The sequence below is a fragment of the Sceloporus undulatus genome, chromosome 5 (genome assembly GCF_019175285.1).
Source record: "Sceloporus undulatus isolate JIND9_A2432 ecotype Alabama chromosome 5, SceUnd_v1.1, whole genome shotgun sequence".
NCBI classification, from domain to species: Eukaryota; Metazoa; Chordata; class Lepidosauria; order Squamata; family Phrynosomatidae; genus Sceloporus; species Sceloporus undulatus.
The window spans coordinates 69,084,966-69,108,513 of NC_056526.1; the positions used below are offsets into that span (position 1 = coordinate 69,084,966).

The 23,548-nt window shown below is 40.3% G+C and overlaps 1 protein-coding gene across 1 annotated transcript in view; it reads left to right on the forward strand.

Moving 5' to 3' along the window:
- Positions 1 to 23,272, forward strand: part of TES (testin LIM domain protein) — a 48,737-nt gene extending 25,465 nt beyond the window's left edge. Inside the window, exons 2-7 of the mRNA XM_042469935.1 lie at positions 1,617 to 1,702; positions 8,838 to 9,090; positions 10,447 to 10,782; positions 15,422 to 15,637; positions 16,732 to 16,890; positions 20,578 to 23,272. Coding sequence (XP_042325869.1) covers positions 1,617 to 1,702; positions 8,838 to 9,090; positions 10,447 to 10,782; positions 15,422 to 15,637; positions 16,732 to 16,890; positions 20,578 to 20,769 — 1,242 coding nt within the window. The 3' untranslated portion in view covers positions 20,770 to 23,272. The remainder of the gene's footprint in view (positions 1 to 1,616; positions 1,703 to 8,837; positions 9,091 to 10,446; positions 10,783 to 15,421; positions 15,638 to 16,731; positions 16,891 to 20,577) is intronic.
- Positions 23,273 to 23,548: the final 276 nt, after the last annotated feature.

The window sequence follows — 23,548 nt, forward strand, 5'->3', positions numbered from 1 at the left end:
GGGGGGGGGGGGTTGCAGCTCAGATCTGCAGTCACTCCTGTTCTAGCAATGCAAAGCGTGATATTTTTTCACACCAGATCCAGAGTCACTCCTGTCCAACAATGCGAATTAAGGTTAAAACGTGATGTTTTACCACACCTGGTTGCCTTTCCGCTTCCCTTCCGAACTGAGGGGGAAGCGGAGTCAGTTCTCTTCCAAGCAAGTCACGTGATGCAGATTCAAGCAAAGGGGAGTGAGTGCACATTGTATTACCACAATGGAGGGTCACTGGGGGTCACTGAGGCCAGGATTGGGATGCAGGAAGAAGGCATAGCTCGCTGGGGGTCACTGGGGCCAGGATCGGGATGCAGGAGAAGGCAGAAGATGATAGGAATGATGGGATGGGTTGCAGGGTGGCAGAGAGGAGGAGATGGCATGAAGGAGGAGGAGTGGTTTTCCACACCAGATCAATTCGCAGTGCAGTTGAAGTGAGCCTGGAAGCGAATTCTGTGAAGTCACTTTTTTTTCCGGTTTTACCAAAATGAGGGGTCACTTTGGAATCACTGCGGAAGCACCTCGCAAGGAGCTCCCATAAAAAAGAATGGCATCTGAAAACACATTTACATTCTGACGTGAATATGCATCGTTGGAAGCACAGTCACGTCCGAACTGACCTGCAAAAACTCTAAAAGTCTCCATGTGATAAACCTGAAAGTAATGAAATGAATAGGCCAGACCAAAACATGCAGACCGATAGAACCATACAGTACTTGTACTCTTATATACAGTGGCCAACATGTGGTGGAAAAGCATCTAGCGTAGGTGTAATGAATATATTAAATCTGTGTATTAAAATAAAGTGTTCCTAATTGGCCATTGAAATTTTTTTTGGGGGGGGGGGAACCTAAATAAATAATAATCCCTTTTTTCCTCTTTCTTCTGTCCCGTGCCCAGGCTTAACAGTATTATCAAGAAGACACAGGGGTGTTAAAAAACTGCAAACATTATAATTATAATAAGCATTCACTAGTTTATTGTTGTTACAGTCATGATTATTTCAAAAATTGTTACATACAGATATGAAATAATTTGCTGTGAGAGCACAGTAGTAAGAACTGGGTGGGGACTGAACTTGAATTTCTTGCTGTTACTCTTCATCACAATTTCAATTTCTTGATTGACAGAGTTAAAATTTAGTGGGGGATTATGTCAGCTGTGGATGGTAGCAATGATAAGCCTTCAGGGCTCTCTTTGTATAGTTTGTGAAGAAATCCCTGTTTAGATTTTTTTAAAAAAGACTTTGTAATGTAGTACACACTTATTATTATTATTATTATTATTATTATTATTAACCTTTATTTATGAAGCGCTGTAAATTTACACAGTGTGTAAGATCCATGAGCCATCTTAGACAGTGGAGCCTAATCCTGAGAAAATGTACATAGGTTTGTGTTGTAAAAAATGAAGAGGGTACTGAAAAGCACATTAAAAAGAAAATGGTAAGGAGACATGCTCCATTTTTGTCATTTGTCATACTAGAGAAATACTTGGAAAATAAGTATAAAAATTCTAAATCACTCTAAATTATTTGGAATTCCTTGTTTCTTATTCCCACTCTGTTCCACTTTTTTCTTTAGATGGGCTTGGGACATGAAGAAGGATCTGGAGCCCCATGTCTGAAATGTAAGGATAAATGTGAAGGATTTGAGCTGCATTTCTGGAGGTAAGAGGAGAAAGCTTCATTCTTTAATGAAACATTTGTATTGCAAGTGAACTCTGGGCAACAGTAAGGGTATCTCTAAGACAGAGATTTTGTTTGTATAGAATGTTAAACTGTGGTATATATAGGTCCACAGTCAGAGAACAAATTTAATGTGAAGCCGGGGGGGGGGGGGGGTTTTTAAGTCATGCCAACCTAGCCAAACCTCATAAAGCTCAGGGTGAAAGCTCAAAACAGAAGCTGTGCCTCTTGCAGGCACAGATTCTAAATAGAAAAATAAAGTTGACTTACATTAGTATTGTCAAGGGTCATAATTGTCTAGGGAGATGAAACAGGATATAAATAACAACCTACTGCTGTGTTACTCAGAAGCAAGTCTTGCCAACTTCCATGGTCCTTGCTTACAAATAGGAATGGACAAGGCTTCCTATGTGGAGTAATGAAATGCTGAGATTTTAGAACGGCTATGAAGTGTAGCTGACTAGCCAAATGTATGTGCACTATTGTAGTCGGTATTTTAAATATATTTTATTGTTTGGGTTTTCTCATCTAAAGTGGGCATTTTCTTGTTTCTGTATATCAGACTCATATCTCTACATTCCTTTAAACACCATTGCAAGCTTTCTCCAGTTGCTGTCCAGAGGATGTTTTTTGATTATACATCCAATCATTTCCAGCCTGCAGGACTAGTGTTTGTCCTCAGAGATACAGTCTTGTATACTTGGAGGCCACCACATTGGTGGTGTTTGGCTAATCTATAGCTAAGCCATTGGGAGACACCCTCTAGCTTGTATTCAGTGACTTCCCTCACCCTTTCTCTCCTTAGCTTGCATGCTATGATTCTCTGCCTCATTTCCTAATGGCTGCAAAAATCACTGCTCATCTACAAAACAAAATTATTTATTAAAATCAAAGTCTTTATGGAAATTGAAGAGTCAGTGTGGTGTAATGGTTAGAGTGTTAGACAAGGATTCCCAGAGACCAGGGTTCAAGTGCCTACTTGGCCATGAATACTCCTGGATGACTTTCAAGTCACACTCTCTCAGCTTCAGACAAATGCAGTGTCAAGCCCCTCTGAACAAATTTTGCCAAGAAATCCTCATGATAGGATTGCCTTAGGGGTCACCAGCAGTTGAAAACTACTTGAAGGCACACAGATGGCATTTTCTTTTTCTTTTTCCCTCCCCTCTACCTCAAGAGAGACTGCCTGTTCTATGGTGATTTCTGCTGTGAGATGCCTATATACACATGCATACATAATGTTGGGTAACAAAAAACGTTTCAGGGCTTCTGAATGCAAATGTAATCCATCAAGTGATGAGCCTAAGATTTCCATAAATAAGACAGAGGTGGAAATCATGTGGCCCTCCATATCTTGTTGAACTGCAAATCTAGGCATTCCTGAACATTGTCTCTTTTGTATTTACACTTCAACAGCATCTGGACGGCTGCATAATCCCTACCCTTGCATGCAACAATGAAATAGTCAAGGATGACTTAAATTGGATGACCATGCTTATCAAATTTGTAGATGACACCAAATTAGGTGGAGAAGCTAATACCCCAGAGGAGAGGATCAAAATGACATGAATAGTTTAGAAAGCTGGACCAAAACTATCAAAATGAATTTCATCAGGGAGAAATGTAAGGTACTGCACTTAGGCAGGGAAAAAAATGAAATGTATAGTTATAGGATGGGGGGCCACCTGGCTTGACAACAATCCATGTGAAAGGGATCTAGGAGTCCTAGTAGACAGCAAGTTGAACATGGGTCAACAGTGTGATATCACAGCTAAAAAGGCCAATGAAATTGTACACTGCATCAGTAGAATTATAGTGTTTTTCTCAAGGGAAGTAATAATACCACTCTGTTCTGCTTTGGTCAGACCTCATCTGGAATACTGCATCCAGTTCTGGGCACCATAGTTGAAAAAGGATGTTGAGAAGCTGGAACATGTCTAGAGGAGGGCAACCAAAATGGTGGACAGTCTGGAAACCATGCCTTATGAGGGGAGACTTGGGGAGCTGGTTATGTTTAGCCTGAAGAAGAGACAGTTAAGAGGTGATATGAAAGCCCTTGTTAAAATATTTGAAGGGGTGTCATATTGAGGATGGAGCAAGCTTGTTTTCTGCAGCTCCATAGAATAGGACCTGGAGCAATGGATTCAAACTGCAGGAAAAGAGATTCCACCTAAACATTAGGAGGAACCTCCTATGAGAAAAAGCTGTTCAACAGCCTAATACACTTCCTCGGAGTGTGGTGGAGTCTCTTTCTTTGGAGGTTTTTAAACAGAGGTTGGATAGCCCTCTCTCCTGAGGTGCTTTGATTATGATTGCTACATGGCAGGGGTTGGACTGAATTGCCATTGTGGTTTCTTCCAACTCTATGATTCTATGACCAGATATTGTCCCCACCTCCTTAAGACTATTTTTTATAAATACAATCAGAGTACAGATTGGCAATTCAAGCATAGCATTGGGGATCTGGAGAGCTCCAGTGCACAGGTGAACTCAGTGTAGTTTGAATGGAACATTACCTTGTTCATGTTGGAAGTAGAATGGAAAGGAGTATATGCAAGAGCCTGCAATATTCCTCTTTTTCTCCAGAAGTATGTGTGTGTGAGAGAGAGAGATGTCTGGCCAGGTATCTGATGCCTGCAGTCTATGAATGTAATTCAGCATTGAAGTGATTCATGTCTTTCTCATTATTTGTCATTATTCACCTGCTCTTCTGAATTCATTCCTAAGGAAATATGAGTCAAAGGACCTTTCCTGTAAGGGCTCATTATTCAATGCTGATATTTTTCTGTTGTGGGCGGAGGACATCCTGGTATAGTGGGTTGTCCTGCTCACCTGCTCTGATAGGCATACAAGTAAGTGTTCATAAGCCAGTCTAAAGGTCTTCATGCTGTTTCCTCAAAGCAGGAGGAGGACTTGCATCCAACCCAGTCTATTGATTTCTTGAGCTGTTGCGTGTCCTCTCTTTTTCCTCTTTCTTTTTATTCCCTGTTCTCTTACCTCTTTAACCCTCTTTACCACAGCTCCCCCACCTCTTTGAGGAGCATCTGCTGAACATTTTTATAGCATTTGTGGAAGGGGCCAGAGGGGCTGTTGGAGGAAAGAGAGAGTAAGAAAACCCACTTTCATTTCACAGGCCTTAATCTGGGGCCTATTACACTACATAGCTATAGCACTATCATTCCACAAGGCTCTGCCAGTGTGGTGTTGGGGTTTGAGTGTTGGACTATGGCTCTGGAGGCCAAGGTTCAATTCCCACCTGACCATGAAGCCCACTGGTGACCTTGAGCATGTCACATGCTCTCAGCCTCAGGGGGAAGGCAAGGGCAAACCTCCTCTGAAAAAATCTTGCCAAGAAAACCCCATTATAGGTTCACCTTAGAGTCTCCATATGTCAGAAATGACTTGACACAACACACACACAATTCTGGGCTTGGCAGTGTGGAGAGGGACATTTAAAATTCTCAGCGAGTGCTCCCCTGCCTCATCGGATTATAAAACCCAGGATTCCATGGGACAGAACCATGACAGTTAGAGTAGAATCATAGCTGTATAGTTTTGTACTATGAACTATTGGTCCCTCTGTCTCCTACTTCTGATGCTGATAACAGTGATTAAAACCACTTCATTCACTAAATACCCAGCAGTACCAGAATATTCCTGACAATATTATTTCAGCATTATATCATATCTGGGCAAGCTCACCAAAATCTGGCTAACCTTCCCATTTCAGGATGAGAAGCTGCTAACATTTTACTGTGTTGTTTCTTATTTTTAAGAAAATTCCTATTAGTCACCAAGTTCAAAAATGGTTATCCTAGAATTATTTCCCCTTCAGTGTTTTGCTGTATGACATGGTCCACTACATGTCTTTGAAGAAGCGTTCTAAAAAATTCTATAAAAATGGAATGGGGGAAATAATAGTTAAGGATTATTATGCCCTTTCCCACTAGATGGGAGTGTAACATCTCTGACAATATAAACCCAGCTGTGAGTGAAAGCCTATAATGCTGTCTTAAGCCATGCTACATTCTTAACATACCAACTGGGAAATTCATATTACTGCTAAGCAAAAGTGACGAGATGATCATCTCTTAATGCAGATGGCCTTGACGTGTTTAAAGAATTGCTCTGGATCAAATTCTGATTAGTTTACATGTAACCTAGTCCAATCTGGAGCAAAAATCTCAGCCACAGTTTTAAGAAATGAATTCTGATGCTCCCTGCTACCTCTGTCAGTTAGGGGAGGGCCAACCTAAGATATTTTCCTGCCTAGAGAGCCAGCATGGCATAGTGGTTTGAGCACTGGACTACAACACTGGAGACAAGCGTTTGATTCCTTGCTCAACCATGAAACCCACTGGGTGGCCTTGGGCAAGTCATACACTCTCAGCCTCATTGGAAGGCAATGGCAAACCCCCTCTGAACAAATCTTGCCATGAAAACCCCATGACAGGTGATTCATCTTAGGGTCGTTGTAAGTCAGAAATGACTTGAAGGCACAGAAGAGGTTGAGATCCCTCTCCCATTCCATGTACAAAAACTGACAGGACTGGGAGTTGAATCTTTTTTCAACACTGCCAATGGATCAGCATTCTCCACAACAGCAGGATAAAAGGGCAAGTTCTGTGGCACCCAACTGTATCCTCCACTGCCTCGCTGCTGTTCCCCCAGCATCAACCTAAGGCAACACCCCCACCACTGTGATAATGGTAGGGCTGGGCCTGTACCCTGATCCCAAGCAAAGTGTGATGTGCAGCCTTACATACTGCTCCTTGGTTGTTGTGTGCCCTCAAGTCATTTCCGATTTATGGCAACCCTAAGCAAACCTATCATAGAGTTTTCTTGGCAAGATTTGTTCACAGGAGGTTTGCCATTTCCTTCCCATGAGGCTGAGAACATGTACTTGCCCAAGGTCACACAGTGAGTTTCATGACTGGGCTGGGAATCGAATCCTGGTCTCCAGTGTTGTAGTCCAACACTCAAACCATTACACTATGCTGGCTCTGCATAATGCTCCTAGGGAACCTTAAATCAGCTAGTGCCACTCACAGGTTAAAAAAAATCATTTTTCTCAATCTCAAAGGGTTGGTTGTAAACCCACAATCCCAGTCCTATACCTGTACACAAAATATCTCTGTTAATAAGGAGACACATACCTTGTGTTCTACATCCAATAGATTCTGCTAACCTCAACAAAGAGGATGCCAGGATGTATTCTACTACGGCCTATTCACTGTGATTTAGTAACCCAGAAGGCTACCATGGAATGGAAATGGACAGTGTGTCAGCATGTTAGCCAGTATAGTATAGTGGATAGAGCATTGGACTATGATTCTGGAAATCAGGGTTTGATTCCCTGCTTGGCCATGGAAATCCATTGGGTGATTTGGGCGAATCACACACTTTGAGCTATAGAAAATCCCATGATTGGGTTTCCTTGGGTCTCCATAAATTGGAAATGACCTGAAGGCACACAACAACAAGAACATATTATTCATTTTAAGAAGAGTACACTGTTTCTTCTAAAGTTCAGGATTGGTAAAAAAAAAACCAAAAAATACTAGTAGATTACTTCTTTAACTGGGTACTCAAAGAACAAATATCTTCTGAGTATAAATAGAACCTAATTCAATTGTTTTCCAACAGTAGGTATTAACAGGGTACTTGATACCATTTTGGCCTTTTATTAATGTGTCATGCTTCTAATAATTATATTGCTTTGCCTCCAAGAATTTATTTGCTGAGATAGGATGAAGGACTTTTAGCTTCCTATTTGGAATGAAACTAAATATTCCTATAATCAAAGATGGCTGTTCTCCCCCCCCCACACACACACACCCTATGACTCAATAATAAGAGGAATAAGGAGTATTTGTGTGTAGAGTGGTGTTTCTAACCCCTCATTATACAAAAAGAGAAAATTTAGATGATGCTTCTGCTAATTGTTGTGTAAAGATCCACTAATGCACATACTAGCTCTCTACTGGTGGGTGCATCTTTTAACCTGGCAAATGCAGCTTCAGCTTATCTCATTTCTAGGGAGGGACGGGGATTCCTTCAGAGATGTGCCTTGGTGATACTTTGTATGCAGTGAGACATCTCTCTCCCTTCTCAGAAAGACAAACAAAGTATTACTTTGAAGATGTAGCTAGCAGTATTGGATGAGTTATTAGTCTTGGCCATTTGTTTTCCCATTGGGGAGGATGAGCAGAACAAGGAGAATTTAAAATGGCAAGCAGGAAGGGTTTAGGGAGAGACCTCTTTCAGACCCCTTGCATATCAAATTCCCTATATATACAAGCCAAATTTGTCCCACAAACTGTAGGGTGTTCTAGACCAGTATTTCCCAGTGTTGGATTCCCTTGTGTTGTGGGCTACAGCTTCCATCATGTCCTGTCCTGAAGTTGACTGGAGTTGCAGTATAACAAAATCTTAAAGGAATTGAAGAGTCTTAAAGGAAAGGCTTTTCTAGAAGAAGAAGATATAAACATTGGGATGCCTGTAAGAGTTAGGATGGTGTGGTGGTTTTAGTGTTAGACATGGACTCTGGGAGACCAAGATACAAATCCACACTAAGCTACAGAAGCCCTTGAGTAAGTCACACACTCTCAGCCTTAGAGGGAAGCAAGGTCTTTTGAGTAAACTTTGCCATGAAAACTCTAGGATACGGTTGCCAGAGGTCAGGGTCAGCTTGAAGACACATAACAACAGCATCAAATGCTTGAGTTGAATGATTCTCCTAAACGCTAGCAAAGAAGGGAGAATTACAGTAATACTCCATTGTACTCTATTTAAATCTACATTTTTGAAACTATGTCCTCTTGAATTAATTTACAAAGAAGAGCCTCCACCCCCGCCCCGCAAAAGAGTCAGTGGAATTGGCAAAACAATATATTTTGTGCTCAAGTATATTCTGTGTTCAAGTTAGTTTCATGAGGTATTGAAATGAGATATAATCTGGAGATCTGTGCACATCACTGAAGTGACAATCTCATATCAAAGCTGTATCTCATTTTTAGCTGTCATTGTATAGCTTTATGCTAATTTCATACTTTAATCTATTTGATTTGTTTATATGCACACAGCTTAATAATGCTTTTCTCCACTACACTGCTAGAAAAATATGTCGAAACTGCAAGTGTGGGCAAGAGGAGCATGATGTTCCCACCAGTAATGAAGATGACCGTAAAGTTGGGAAGCTCTTTGAGGATACCAAATACACAACCCTAATTGCAAAACTGAAATCAGATGGGATCCCTATGTACAAGCGCAATGTGATGATACTGACTAATCCAGTGGCAGCCAAGAAGAATGTCTCCATCAATACTGTAACTTATGAATGGGCACCTCCTGTTCAGAACCAGACCCTGGTGAGATATCTGAAATGACAATAAATTATGCTTCATTGTGAAGGAAAGGCTAAACAGATGATTTAGGATAAGTGTTTTATTTTGTGTAGCAGAATCTATTTTGTTTTGAGACAGAACAGCTGTCCCCAAATTGGTGCTCCAGATGTTTTTGAGTTCACCTTTTGTTGGTCCCAGCCACTTATGATCCATGGTCAAGTCTTCTGGGAGCTGTAGTCCAAACATCTTGAGGGTACCAATTTGGAGAATGTTGATATTATCTCAGAAGCGGTAGCTTATTAGTTCTGCTGAAACTGTAAATGTGGTAGAATTGGCTCTGTTTGTCATCTCTGCTTATAAGTCTCTAATAAAATAGCCAAATTTTAATTTACCAAATGCTAAAATGATCTTTGTGAAGAACGGAAACCTAATGGATATGTTTAGATATGCAAGAGAAGTGGCGTGAAGGAGAAAATATAGCGTTAATGGCTAGGATTAAAAATTGCATTAGAGACATTCACTGCCACTTAAGATGATTTATGAATTCCTGCACCAACCGTTCTAAAAAAGACTTCCAGAAATGGGACATTGCCTTGAAAAACCAGCACAATTTATGTCATTGTTTAAAAGCTAAGAAAAACACTCAAGCCTGCGCATTTTCTCTTACTGTATATGGTCTGGTCAGAACGAATTTGGAGTTGTCATCCAAAAGAAAAGCTCCCTTTGGTTTATTAGCAGTTCATCTAGATGAGATAGTTGGATAGCTTTGTTGGGATTTTTTTTTAATGTTTTAATCTTGAGTCAAGTTTATATAATGTCAGGCTGTGTGATCTAAAGCAGGAGGCTGGAGAGCTGAGTGTGTATGGCTTGTAATCATAGGAGGGCTTTAGGGGGTTCTGTGTAGATAGATATTTATCAGTTTTTAATTAATACAGTATACCCCTTGTGTTTTAATCAAAGCATTTAAACAAATTAAAAAGTGCTAGTTGTTTCCTTACCATCTCCTCCCCCCCCACACACACACACATTTTCTTTATTGGAGGGGGGGGAACCAAAAGATTATTCATGCACTGTAACTGTCTGTAGATATGCAGTGTTAGCTAAACATTGCTAGAGCTGTCACTGAACTGAAGTAAACAGAGGCATTTATATTGTGAAACATCAAAATTCAGCTGTGCTTGTAATCAGTACCACTTGGATTCTTCCAAATCTACATCTCCTTACACCTTTCTATCCATTCCCACTGAACCATCACAGCTATTGTGCTAAGTGCTCCTAAATCTGCCTGTAGCCCTTAGCCATTTTTCCTGTTTAGGAAGCTGAAATCCCAAGCACATCTGATAAGTAATGCTAGCAACCCCTTTTGGACTTTTCTCCTAGGCAAGACACTATATGCAGATGCTTCCGAAGGAGAAGCAGCCCGTGGCAGGCTCAGAGGGGGCTCAGTACAGGAAGAAACAGTTGGCAAAGCAGCTGCCTGCTCACGATCAGGATCCATCCAAATGCCACGAGCTGACTCCTAATGAGGTGAAGCAGATGGAGCAGTTTGTAAAGAAGTACAAGAACGAGGCACTCGGAGTGGGAGATGTTAAGCTTCCAAGTGAAGTAGAAGGGAAGGCTGGGGAGAAGAAAGTCCCGGCGAATGGAGAGAAGGGTACCCCAGCCACTGTAGGAGCCATGGAAGGCAAGGTGCCTGGACAGAAAGCATCTCAGTATGTAAGTTTCGCTCTCGCTTTCTCTGTACGCACATTGCAGATGCATGGTACGAAACCACAATATTTTTATTCTTTATAACATAATGTTTTGTGCCCGTCTTTTTCATGTTCACTGCTTTATTTATTGAGAATTTTAGGGTCTTCTCATTTAATATCACATTGTTTTAATACAAGCTACCACTAACAAAAGAAAATTCTCTGGTGGCTTTGCTGACCATAAGTCAGTTGTTTCTAAAATGGTAATGTCAGAGGGAGAGGGGAGAGATTGGAGTTAATTTCTGGAAGAAAAAGGTAGGAAATCTGTCATTTTTTTCCAATTACTTCCAAATATTTAGACTCATAGACTTTGAGGATTACTTTATATACTCATATATAAATCTAGAACTTTAGGTTAAAAAATTGACCCCAAAAAACCTGGATTGACTTATCCATGGATCAGTGTAAATACTCTATTTTAAGTCATATATATATGGTGAAAGACATATATCCTGGAAGCACTGATGCCCTTCTAGTCTCTCATCCAGCCTTTAGTATGAGCACAAATAGCTATGCCTGCTGGAATTTTGTAAAAAATTTTGGCATTGTTTTCCTATGCTTCATCCACTTTAGGTCCTTTGTTACATGCCCCTAGGTTTTGCCCTTGACTTATCTGCAGGTCATATCAAAATCCATAATTTTGGCCCCAAAACTTGCCCTCGACTTATATTTGAGGTCGACTTATAGTCAAGTATATACGGTAAAAGGGATCTTTGAGAACATCTAGTCTAGCCCCCCAGGATCTTGTAGGTGTCTGTTCAGTCTTCTGCTTAAATATCTCAGGAAAATGAAGAGTTCATAACCTTCTGAGTCATCTGATCCATGACCAAACTGAGGTCCAAAACACACTGCAGAAATAATCCAGTTTGAGACTGCTTTAACTGCCTTGGCTCAGTGCCAAGGAGTCCAAGGAACTGTAGTTTATTGTGGCACTAGAGATCTCTGACAGATCCCATATACCTGTCTCCCAAAATTACAGTTCCCAGAATTCCCTAGCATTGAGCCAGAGCAGCTAAGGCAGTCTCAAACTGGATTGTTTCTGCAATGTGTTTTGGACCTGAGAGATTTTTCATCGTGTTTTGCCTAAATTCCCTGTCTTGCAATTTTCACCTATTGGTTTCTGTTCCAGCCCTTTGAAGCAACATGGGGTAAACCTGCCCCATTGTTTAGGTGGCAGTCATACAGCTGCTATCCAAGACCTTACAGTAATATGCCTCACTCAGTACCTGCATAGAGATCAATATTTTGTCTCTGTAGAGACATTGGGTGAGTGTGCTATATTTAAACAGAGCCCATTAGTTGTCAGAAGTACGGTGGTGGCGGTAGTGGTGTTTTCATTTCAAGGTGAAAACCAATGAACCCTGCAGGAAAACAAACCTCCACAGATGAAAAGGGAGGGAGCGACATGCTGAGTGGGAGCCAGGAAAGAAGTGGAGTCTTGTGTCTTCATTCCCACTGTGAATTTCAATGGAGAAAAGCCTCTACTTCAAATGAGGAGGCAAAAGGCAGAGGTGTCAAGGCTTCACTTACTATTAGCTGGAGCAGTAAAGTTAACAAGAGTCTGGACACCAGGATAAGTCCTGCTACAAACAGTGTGGCTCCAGCTGAAATATAATCCTAAATGGAGGTGGGTATTCTTGTAGTCCTACATATGTCTTTTTGGCTCCCTAGCCAGCATGGCCAAATGTGAGGAATACTGGGACTTACAGTCCAGCAGCATGTGAAGGACTGCATGATTCCAGTCCCTAGGCTTTATATAAGTGTGTATGAGAGAGTGTGTGTGTGTGTACATTTATTTACATTTAAAAGAGATTTCAATTACATACAATAATTTTCCAGTATAACAAAATCAGGAAAATAAAAATACAAAAGGAGTAAAAATTACCAGATTAGTTGCAGGTTTCTACAAAAGCTGACCAAATGTCAAATATATCTGTAAATTTCGACTATACGTCATTCTTTCAAATGTTGCAAGAGTTGTTAGATCTAATATCCACTGGATCACAGGTAGAGAGATTTATCTTAGGAACCCTGGTGGCGCAGTGGTTAAATGCCTGTACTGCAGCCACTCACTCACAGACCACAAGGTTGTGAGTTCAATACCAGCCAGGGGCTCAGGGTCAACTGAACCTGGCATCCTTCAGAGGTCACTAAAATGAGTGTCAAGCTTGTTAGGGTCAATAGGCTTACACATTGTAAACAGCTTTGGAAGTGCTTAAGTGCGTACGCTGAAAGTTGTGAGGGAGCCGCATGGGGGCACAAGGGGTGGTGCATCCCATTTAGATGAATGGGGCACATGCCCGAGGCGCGCATGTGTTGCTGCGCTGCCCTGCCGCCGCATGCACAAGCCCCATTACTTTCAATGGGGCTCAAGCATATGCTTTTTTTTTACACGGGTGTGTGTGTCCAGAACGGATCCCCCGTGTAAAAAAAAAGGGTGCACTGTATTACATCTCCAACAGTTCTGCTGATTTAGGAAGCCCTTTCTTGAATAGACGCTTTAGTGACCCATATATCTGAAAGAGCAATTTCTAGTGTATAAGAAGTTGTTTGAGATCCAGTCCCTAAGCTAAACTTAGTTTAATTCTGCAGGAATGTATTTCAAGAAACCTCAGGCTTGCATGCTACCCCTCCACAGTCTTCCTCTGAGGGAGCAGCTGCTTCCTGGCTCAAATTGAAGTTTCTTGTTATATGTCAATTAGGAATTCTGGTTAATTTAAACCTTGGTCTGTTAAAGCAAGCCAGGATCAGGAACTATGGTTTTACTAGTTTTTACTGAACTATGGGTTTCAATAAGCCATAGTTTAAACAAAATTCAGTTTGTTCTTTCGGGTTGTAGTAAAAAACTATGGATACTCTAAAAGTGAATGAGGTTGCTTCCAGTCTCCCCCTTGTGGCCACTGATGAAAAGAGGTAGTATTACATCTGAATTTTGTTTTTCCCTATTGCTAATTTACATTTCTCAGTGTTCTGGATCTATGAAACTATCAGCCTCAGAAAGCTATAGGCCTAAACCTGATCCCTAGTCCCAATGAAAAGAGACCTGTTGAATCAGTGGGGTATACATGACTGCTGACCTATTATTGTGCTATTGATTCAGTGGGTCCATTCTAAAACTTAGGGCACAGATCTTTTAAAAACTACCCATCCCTATTGCTATATGGCAAGCTAGTTTGGAAGCTGCTGGAAGTTCTGTTCACAAATACAGCATGATGCCAAGCTAGGCAGGGGGGGGGGGAACACCATACTATATCACACACACACACACACACACACACACCAAAAAAAAAAAAAAACCCCCCCGGACCCCCGTTATGTCAAAATTTTGCACTCGAAGCAAAAAAAAAAAGGGGGGGGAACTGAGAAAAGTTTTTGTGCTCATGGAACAGCTGACAAATATGGAAAGAGAACTATCCCAAATGTCATGTGAATCAAGCACATCACCTCATCTTGGAGATATGGTCTGTGGACAGTTTTTAAATGAGGCCAACACCACCTCAAATAGCCTGAGAAACATTACACTAAAGTATTAAAAAATCTTTTTAACAGAAGGCATGCCTTGTCCTTAAGTGCTGAAACAGATGGCCCTAAAGGGGCTTGACGTTACCCCTGTGATTGCCGGATCCGGGCTGCAGCAACCACATGCCGCAGCCTCAATCCAGGTTTTTTTCCAGTACAAAAAGAAGCTGCAAAGTGCCCCTCCTTTTTGTGCTGGAAATACCTGGCCTTTTCCACCACCGCCCTGGCTTTTTTGCTGCTCCTACAGCATGCAGTGTCTAAACACCGCACCGCCAGAGTGCCGAAAGTGGCGGAACAGTGTAACGTTGACTTCAAGGTGTGGGTCATCCTTACGCCACTTCCCCATGGGAAGCGAGCGTATTGTGCTGGTCTGTAATGGCCCTAAGTGGCTATTGGGCCAGTTTGGCTCAAGGCTAGTGAGTCCTCCAGGTGTCAAAATTCTTTCAGGTCCTTGTTTGATGGAATAAGTTCTTTCATTTTCTATTTTTCTCCCAAAGTGAAAGTCCTAAAAAATCCTCAGTATTGGGGATCTGCAAGGAGACATGAGCACATATCTTGATCTATTTTGGAATATGTGGCCCTCCAAATTGTTTTTATTCCAGTACCCATCAAACCTAGCAAGATGGAGGCAGATTATGAGAGGTGTAGTCCCACAGCATCTGAAGAGATGAAGGTGCCCTCCGGATACTGTGTTAGATAATGTTCATATGTTCATTTGTTATTAATGTTATTTATTTATTTATTTATTTATTTAATATCTTACTTTTCTTCTGTTTGCAATCCAAAGCAGCTCACGTCATATGTTGAAACAATACAGCTAAAAACAGTATCGAACACAAAAATTATAGTAATTATAATTATCTTAAATAAAACTTTAATTTCAAAACAATTAAAAGTGCATTAAAACCTACCTATGATATTACCAATAATAGCATTAGATAATGATCATAATAAAGTTGGACATATATTGAATAGCTGAGGTTGAAACTGACTTAGACAATTGTATGTATATTTCAATTGCACCTTATTTTGGAAGCAGAAGCATCTCCTGGAGACTCCTATATGATTCTATGGTTTCCCTTTAGTTCTGTTTCCGATGCAAACTGAACATGAAAGAGGGTGACCCAGCCGTCTATGCTGAGCGAGCCGGATATGACAAACTCTGGCACCCTGCTTGCTTCGTTTGTTGTACCTGCAGTGAGCTTCTGGTGGACATGATCTACTTCTGGAAGAATGGGAAGCTATACTGTGGCCGACACTACTGTGACAGTGAGAAACCCCGCTGTGCTGGATGTGACGAGGTAAGTGAAATGGCCCTCATGGACGAGACCTTGGAAAATATTAGCCATTCAGAATTACCTGGATTCATCATTCCAAGGATCCATGCTGTCTCCAGTGGTCACTAATCCAATGCCTCTAACATAATGATTATTGCTTTCCTGTTTATCCCAGTGCTTGATGTTTACATCTCTGCATCTTTTGTGCTGGGAAATATGAGAGATAATCAGGCATCTCTCAATAGAGTAATCAATTGGTACAGTAGAAACTGAACAACAATCAGTCCCTCCACCATCACCCCACACTCAAGGTCTAACTAAGAAAGGAAATAAACCTAAAATTGGTAAATCATCTATAATTAACTTTATTTGTTCATAATTAAATACATGGTCTTACTGAAGAGAAGATGGAACAAAGAGAAAATGGCTGCAGGTTACAGTAATGCAGAAAAAGAGAGGGTGGGAAAGCAAACTGACAAGAAGGCTACACACTAGCAATTTGTGACTAAACATGCAGAGGGTGCTAACTCTAAAACTTTCAGTACAATGTACCTATTGAACTTCTTTTGGTTCTTCATAAACCTCATATGCACCCCAAATACCTCCATTTTCCTCTGAAGTCCCTTCCCAAATAGTGCAATTGCTTCTTGTCGCCATTTGATAAGGACTGCAAAGGAAAACAGTGAGCTTACTATGGGAACATGTGGCCTACAGGAGTTTGTGGGGCAATTATCTTCTTGCTCTCCCCTGCCATACATTGCCTGTATGGACCCAAAAAGAGGGGAGTCTGTGTCTGTACTGCGCATCTGTGCTTCCACCTCGCCCCTTTTTACTTCTTGAGAGATCTTTTCTCATTTGAACATAATGCAGTTTGTTGTGTTCAACAGGGGAAATCCTACAGTTCTTCTGTTCAGATTTTAATCCATGAAAGAGATGGATTGGATGGCTCATGATGGGATGACTATCCATTTGAGGCAAACTTTAATGAGATACCTAGAGATACTTCACTGACCTCTCTGGTTCTTGTGCTGAGCACTAAGCAGGCATGACTCTTGATTTATGAAATGCTATAGCAGAAACATAATCCTACAGAGAGATTAATCCTTGTCTTTCTGCAGCTTATATTCAGCAATGAGTATACCCAGGCAGAAGGTCAAAGCTGGCATCTGAAACATTTTTGCTGCTTTGACTGCGATTGTGTCTTGGCTGGAGAGATCTACGTCATGGTCAACGAAAAGCCTATCTGCAAGCCATGCTATGTGAAGAATCATGCTGTGGTAAGAAAAACAACTTCTGTGTATAAAATGCACTTTCCCATGTCTTGCTTTGAGGAGTGTATTTCCTGAAGGGCACAGAGTTTGCCTTTTGTCACTCAGACATCAAATTAAAACAAAATAATGCTTAGATGGCCTGTTTCTCTATAAGATAAAGAACATGCCAAAAGCCTTTTGATATATTATGTAAAGCAAAAAATATATTTGGGGCCATTTTTAAGTGTATGTCAGTTATTACAGAATCTTGGCAAAGTCTTCTGAGAAGTTATAGTCTGGATTTAAGAAAAAGGGATATTAAATATTTGATAATTCAGTAAGAACAATAATAAAGGACTGACAGTGGGGAATTTTTTTTGCTAGCTGCCAGGACCAAGGATTTGAAAATCCATACAAATAAGAGTGTGTATGTATGAATGTGATTGAGTTTGGTTTTGTAATTATTCTTTTAAATATAAAAAGGGGCAATGTAAAGAAGGAGGAGTTTTAGTTTAACAGTTTCTTCAAGCAATGAAGTTCACTTCCTCAGAGTTTACTTTGCAACTTCTGCCCAGGTCATTTAAAGCCTTGAGGTATTTTGTGTGTTTCTTTTTAATGACTTCCACAAGCTTCAAAGGCTGCTTCCCTATCACTTGCAACTTAAGTCAAAGCAACACATCTGATTTAGAGATGTAGAATAATTTAGGATGTTTATGCTTGCCTTGCATTGTACCTGCTTCTGCCCATGGAGTAGTGAATCACTTCCTGGCTTTTCATTTAGCTGGAATGGGGAGTATGTGTCCCTTCAGATGCTGAACTCCAACAGCTGCCCTCACTCTTTATGGGTGATTCAGGCTGAGGCTAATGGGAGTTGTAGTCCAACATCTGGACTGTGCATTCCCCACCCCTGATACAAAGGATGCAAAATCAAAGGGTGAGCTGTTAGTGCATTAAAAATTTATTTGGAATCCACTTCAATTTGTACAAATTTAATGACTTCCTCAGGATTTTCTTTGATCTACCTACAGTATTGTTTTAGTGTTTATATAGCTTTTTTTAAAAAGCTGGATGTTTATTAATATACTTCAACAAACTGTTGCTATTTGGTTTTTCTCCTAGTAATGAGTGCTTTTCATTGTTTGCTTGGTTAGCTTTAAAAAAAATATGTAGTTCTTTTAAAGACTTTTCTCACCAGCAGAACTACAGTTCATTGGAGTACTTTGTACTCTCTTCCTCCTTTTTTCTGCCCTTTATCCGAAATGAACCAGCTTGATAATACTTCCTTATATTTCTTTTCTGAAGAACTTGCTGGTGCATGACACTGCATGTTTCAGAGATGAAAACAGAGGAGCCTGGTATTGAAGCTGTAGCAGGAAGCCTTAGCAGGAAGCATGGCCCAGTTCTCTCAAACAGTAGATGAGTGGGTTGAAACCGAGGGTCAGCTATACAACTGCATGTGTGTGCCAGTCCTAATGTAATTGAATGATGTTTCATGCAAACAGATACCTGCATTCTGAAAAGCAGCATGTCACAATGCCCCTTTTCAGGCATTCTGTCCATATGTTTGAGGCTGTTATTATCTACATCAGTGTGGGGAGTGTGTGACCTCCAGATGGCTCCTTGCTGGCCCCAAAAGTCTTCTGCCAGTTTCCCAGTGCTCCTCAAACCTCCTCAAAAATAAAAAGGTTCAATTTTCAGGTGACTTTTTGTCCATAAATTGTACTCAACCCCCTGGATGTGCACAAACACACACATACACACAAAAGCCTCTCCCTGCACCCACCAGAAGCGTCGTACCTTCATTTCCTTTCCCAAATGGTGATAGTAAGTGACACAACATCACTTCTGATCTCTCTTTTGGAGAGGAAGAAATGTTGTTGTTGTTGTTGTTGTTGATATCCTGCCCCTCTGTGGATCACAATATAGCAATTAAAATATACAACCCATGTGTAAAATAAAGGTGTTTTATATAGCTATAGGGGCTACAGCTGGTTATGTAAGCTGCTGCCAATCACAAGAGCTGCCATGTGCACTGCTTATTGCTGAGCCCAAATATTTCATAGCATTAGCTGCTTTTTTACATCCCATCATGTCAAATGTATGGTTGTCATTTGTGCCATCACAATGCTTCAACAAGAGAGGAAGAAGTAGGCAGGTGCCTTTGGCTGCTAGCAAAACATTTGTGTTGTAGTCCTATACCTGCTTATCTGAGAGTAATTTCCATGGAACTCAAAGGGACCCATGTTCAAAAGACTGTGCTATTTGCTTATTAATTTGTTAACACTGGGGAAGGTACAGTATGTGGCTACACAACTGTAACCAAATCTTCAGAATCCCATGATTCTGCAGAAGATTTGTCAACTACAGTTGACAAAAGCCTCTTTTGTTCATAGGGAACTCTTAAATATTACAGTTTTATTATTAGTCAGTATCTGTCCAGAAGACTGGAATAAGGTAGCCGGTAGCAAATTTGCAAAGGCAAATATTAGATATGAATGAATGATTGGATTTATTTCATATATTTACTGTGAGTACTTTGCTCACATTCTTTCTTGCCACCCATGTGTTTTTATTGTCACACTTGCTTTACTGTGACTCCACTCTGACTTTTTCATGAATCTGTAGGAACTGAATGTAATCGATTGAATCCAGAATTTCCTGAAACACGAAACATTATTCAGACAAACCAGTCCGGTGTTTCCAGTTTACCCAATACTGCCACCAAGTGGGGCCTCCTGAAAGTACTCAGCATAGTGGATATAGAACTGCATATAGAACAAAAAAGAATGAGCAGGAATGGACAAACTGAAGATTTTACCTGTTTTGTCTATCCTGCCACACTGAATAGGTGTGATAAGATTCTAGCTCCATTTCCTTGTAGAACAACTTCAGAGGCAAATTCAGAGTATGAGTGTGCAAACGTGTGTGAACTTGCTAGATAGACAAGAGAAACATGGACCATCGTGATCCTTACATTTTGCAGTAAAGATGACCACAATACAATCATAGTTTGAATACCTCTGAATGGTCTTGTGGACTTTTTCCATTCCCTTTCAACTATGTGAACTCTGGTAGTTTACTTTTCTCCAACTTACTTTGTTACAAAGATGTCCTTTGAGCCATAAGCTCATAGACCCAGAGAACAAAATAAGAGCCTTGGGCTTCTTTTTGTAAAACAGTAGACCTGCAAGTTAATGGTTAAATAGGCATTTGAAATATGAAAGTGCTTTTTTAACAAAACATGGGATGAGAGTATGTCATCCTAAGAATTCCAAAGTCCATATTGTAGTCATATCTTCATTAGGCCAACCACAAAATGCACAAATTGTGTTCAGGCTTTCTCTCTTAATCAGCCATTTCTTTATCAGAGATACAGTATACAACCAGTCATTATACTGACAATATAATTTGAGACACTGAAGCCAAATTAGGTAGCTTTACCTAGTGCTTAGAGGGAATGAACCCTTGCATAATTCCAATAGAAACACAAACACATTTGCATACACACAAACTTGGAACCACTGAAAGAGCTCTTCTTGGCTTAGGTGTGGTCTGAATCAGGGAAGAGGGAGAATGACTAATATGAATGGGTTCATTGTGACAAGTGATTTTCCAGCTGCAGCCATAACATCATCCCATGTTCAAACCTGTAGGCTTTGTTGTCTTCTGAAAGTAGAAAATAAAGCTTTCTTTCCTTTTTTTTTTACTCACTAGATCTGCCAAGGTTGCCACAATGCTATTGACCCAGAAGTTCAGCGTGTGAGTTACAACAACTTCAACTGGCATGCAACCACAGAGTGCTTTCTGTGTTCCTGTTGTAGCAAGTGTCTTATTGGCCAGAAGTTTATGCCAGTAGAAGGAATGGTTTTCTGCTCTGTGGAATGTAAGAAAAAGATGGTGTCCTAATGGGAAGGAAACAAAACAAAACAACACCCAAGCTTCATCTTATTTCCAAGTCCTCTGCATTTCTACTGTACTGGGGCATTTTTAATAAAAATCATAACTATTATTTGGCAAATTCCAAAGATTTTGACATTATTGCTTGTGATTAAAACTTTAAGCACATCTGTACTCTTCTCCTTTTGATTACTTGTTCCAAAACATTGATGAAATGTAGGATTCCTACTATTTGTTATGTAATTTGAAAAGACTATATACTTTACAGTAGTCATTTTCTGTATACAACATTTTAAAACCAAAATATTTGGTGGCCATATTGTAATTACTGTGCATTAAATGGGGAATCTGTGGCACTTCAGGTATTAGATTGTAACTCCCATCATCCCTGGCCTTTGGCCATGCTTTCTTGGACTTCTGGAAGTTGTAATGTACCAGAGATTCTGCTACCTTGCCTTAAATGAAGGACAAAACATGCTAATAGCAGGTCCACTATATGAATCTGATGCTGTACTATATATAAGTGGCAGAAAGCAGAAAGTGTTTAATTCTTTGTGCATAGAAATCTTCTGTGCATAGCAACTTAGCATATCAGGTGAAATGCTAAGACAGAATCTTCCTTGTGACATGTTAGTTTTGTAAATGCAGAGAGATTTTAAAATGTGAATTAATAGTTGAATGCCTTCTGCCTGAAGCAGCACGATTCATTGCCTGCTGCCCGTGTACAACAGCCTTCAAATAGATTTAGGCTATTTCTTTAAAAGCCTTCTGACACTCAGCATTCTAAAATATGAGTGCAGCCTTTAATATTTGCAAAAGGGGAGGTCCTTCTTTCATCCATGGTTTTGAACTGAATACATTAAAAAAACATTTTGGACTGGATGATTTTAAAGTTGAAGATATGTAGAAATAGACATCCTCTTTTTCTTTTGATCCCTGTATTTGTCCTGTCAGATTTTATAATCCAGTGTGGTTGGTCCACAATACCATGTAGTAAAGTTTATATCTCCCAGGACCCTACTACATGAATGAACTTAGTACTATGAACCAGCAACTATCTTTTCTCCCTACCTTGGTAGGCTAATTTCCATGACTTTTAAACCAATCCTTTTCTGTTCCAGTTCTGAAATAGTAATAGCCAAATTGTGCCATCCTTTCTGAAGAATGGGACATGGGTTGCACAATTCACCGTGAGTGTTGAAATCATGAAGAGAGCAACTCTTTTGCAGGAGCCATGTATTGTTAAGTCCACACAAGACCCGGGAGTCAAGTGATAGAATAAAAATAAGCCCCTGATCTGGTGTGCTCAATCTCATGTGATGCAAACTGCATAAATAGGAAAAGTGATGACTCTGCACTCTGGCCCTGCCAGCTCCATTGTATCTTGTCCCTGTTGCTCCTTCCATGCACTGAAAGGTCAACATCTTCAGCACAGAAACTGCTATTCTCGATTAGATACCTATACAGTTTTGAACCTTAATTATGCAGGTTTGTAAGTCTTGTGGGAAGAGTACTTGAATACATCCAGCTCCTAGTGGCAATGGTTTCATGGCAGCACAGAGTTCTGAACATGATCAGGGCCGAATTAAGAAACCTACTGGTGGCTGTCATGTCAGTAGGGTGGTGAATCCACCTTAAGTTGGGAGCTGTCTAATGTCCTGGACATTAGTGTTCAGACCCTTGGAATAGGTGTTTGCACCAAAACTCAGTATGGATTCCTTACCCCACTGACATTGAAACTACTAGCTGGTAATTATGAAACCTTGAGCTGTGTCAAAGTTAAGGGACTAAAACAGCATTACTTTAATGTGTATTATTCCAGCCATTATGTAAAATGGGAAATTTACTAATTTCTGTCGAGATCCCACTTGAAATGTAGCTTGTGCATGCATCTGATGTTGACCATGCTGTTGGGTTGGGGTGAAGCTGCTCTAATAAATTATTTGTCTTCCCTTTCCACTCTTATATTCTAGCATATATGAGTGGAAGTCACTGCATTGTGGCTAAAGTTGTTGGTTAAAATGTGGTTGTTGTTTTTTAAGGTCCAAGCACTTGGCACATGTCTCTCCCATCAGAACCACAGTGGTGTTTCCTTAGCATTGTGCCTTAATTTCAGTACAATTCCAGTTTTACAGAAGGTACCTCCAAATCCTCATCCTTATGAGACCTAGAAATAAGACCTGTATTTGTTGTTAGAGCATATGGTATGTCTACAAACAGTTAAAAGTTCAATCTTAACATCTCCAGATAGGACTGGGAAGATTTGTTGTGTGGGAGCAACTGTCGGTCAATGTAAAGACACTCTGAACTAGATGGACCACCAGTGGTACATGTTGCTATCGCTTTACACTGAATGTAAGAAGATACCTAGAAAAATGAACTGAGTGCTGGGAGAAAGGAAGACTGTTGGCTTTGTAAACTATGCAATCTCTTTCAGTCCAGCTTTTCTAAGCCTAAAGATATCTGTATACCTAAAGTTACTACTCTCTAATAAAACAATTTTCTTAAACTATTTTGTAGCTTTAGATAGCATCTATTTCATTTTACCTTTTTGTCAATGCAATGACTACGTTGTTCCAGCAGGGGGAGATAGATTCCAAGGTTCTTTTCAAATTGTGTATTCAAAGTTTTCAGCTTTCATAATTTTATACACTGATGCTGCAGTTTTTGGGAGTTGAAATCCAAAATATAGGAGAGCCAAAGTTTCCCCATCATTGCCTTGAGCCATTTTGTGCCACAGCCACTGATTTTTATGTAAACCTCTGTGGTAGGTTAGGCTGACAAATAG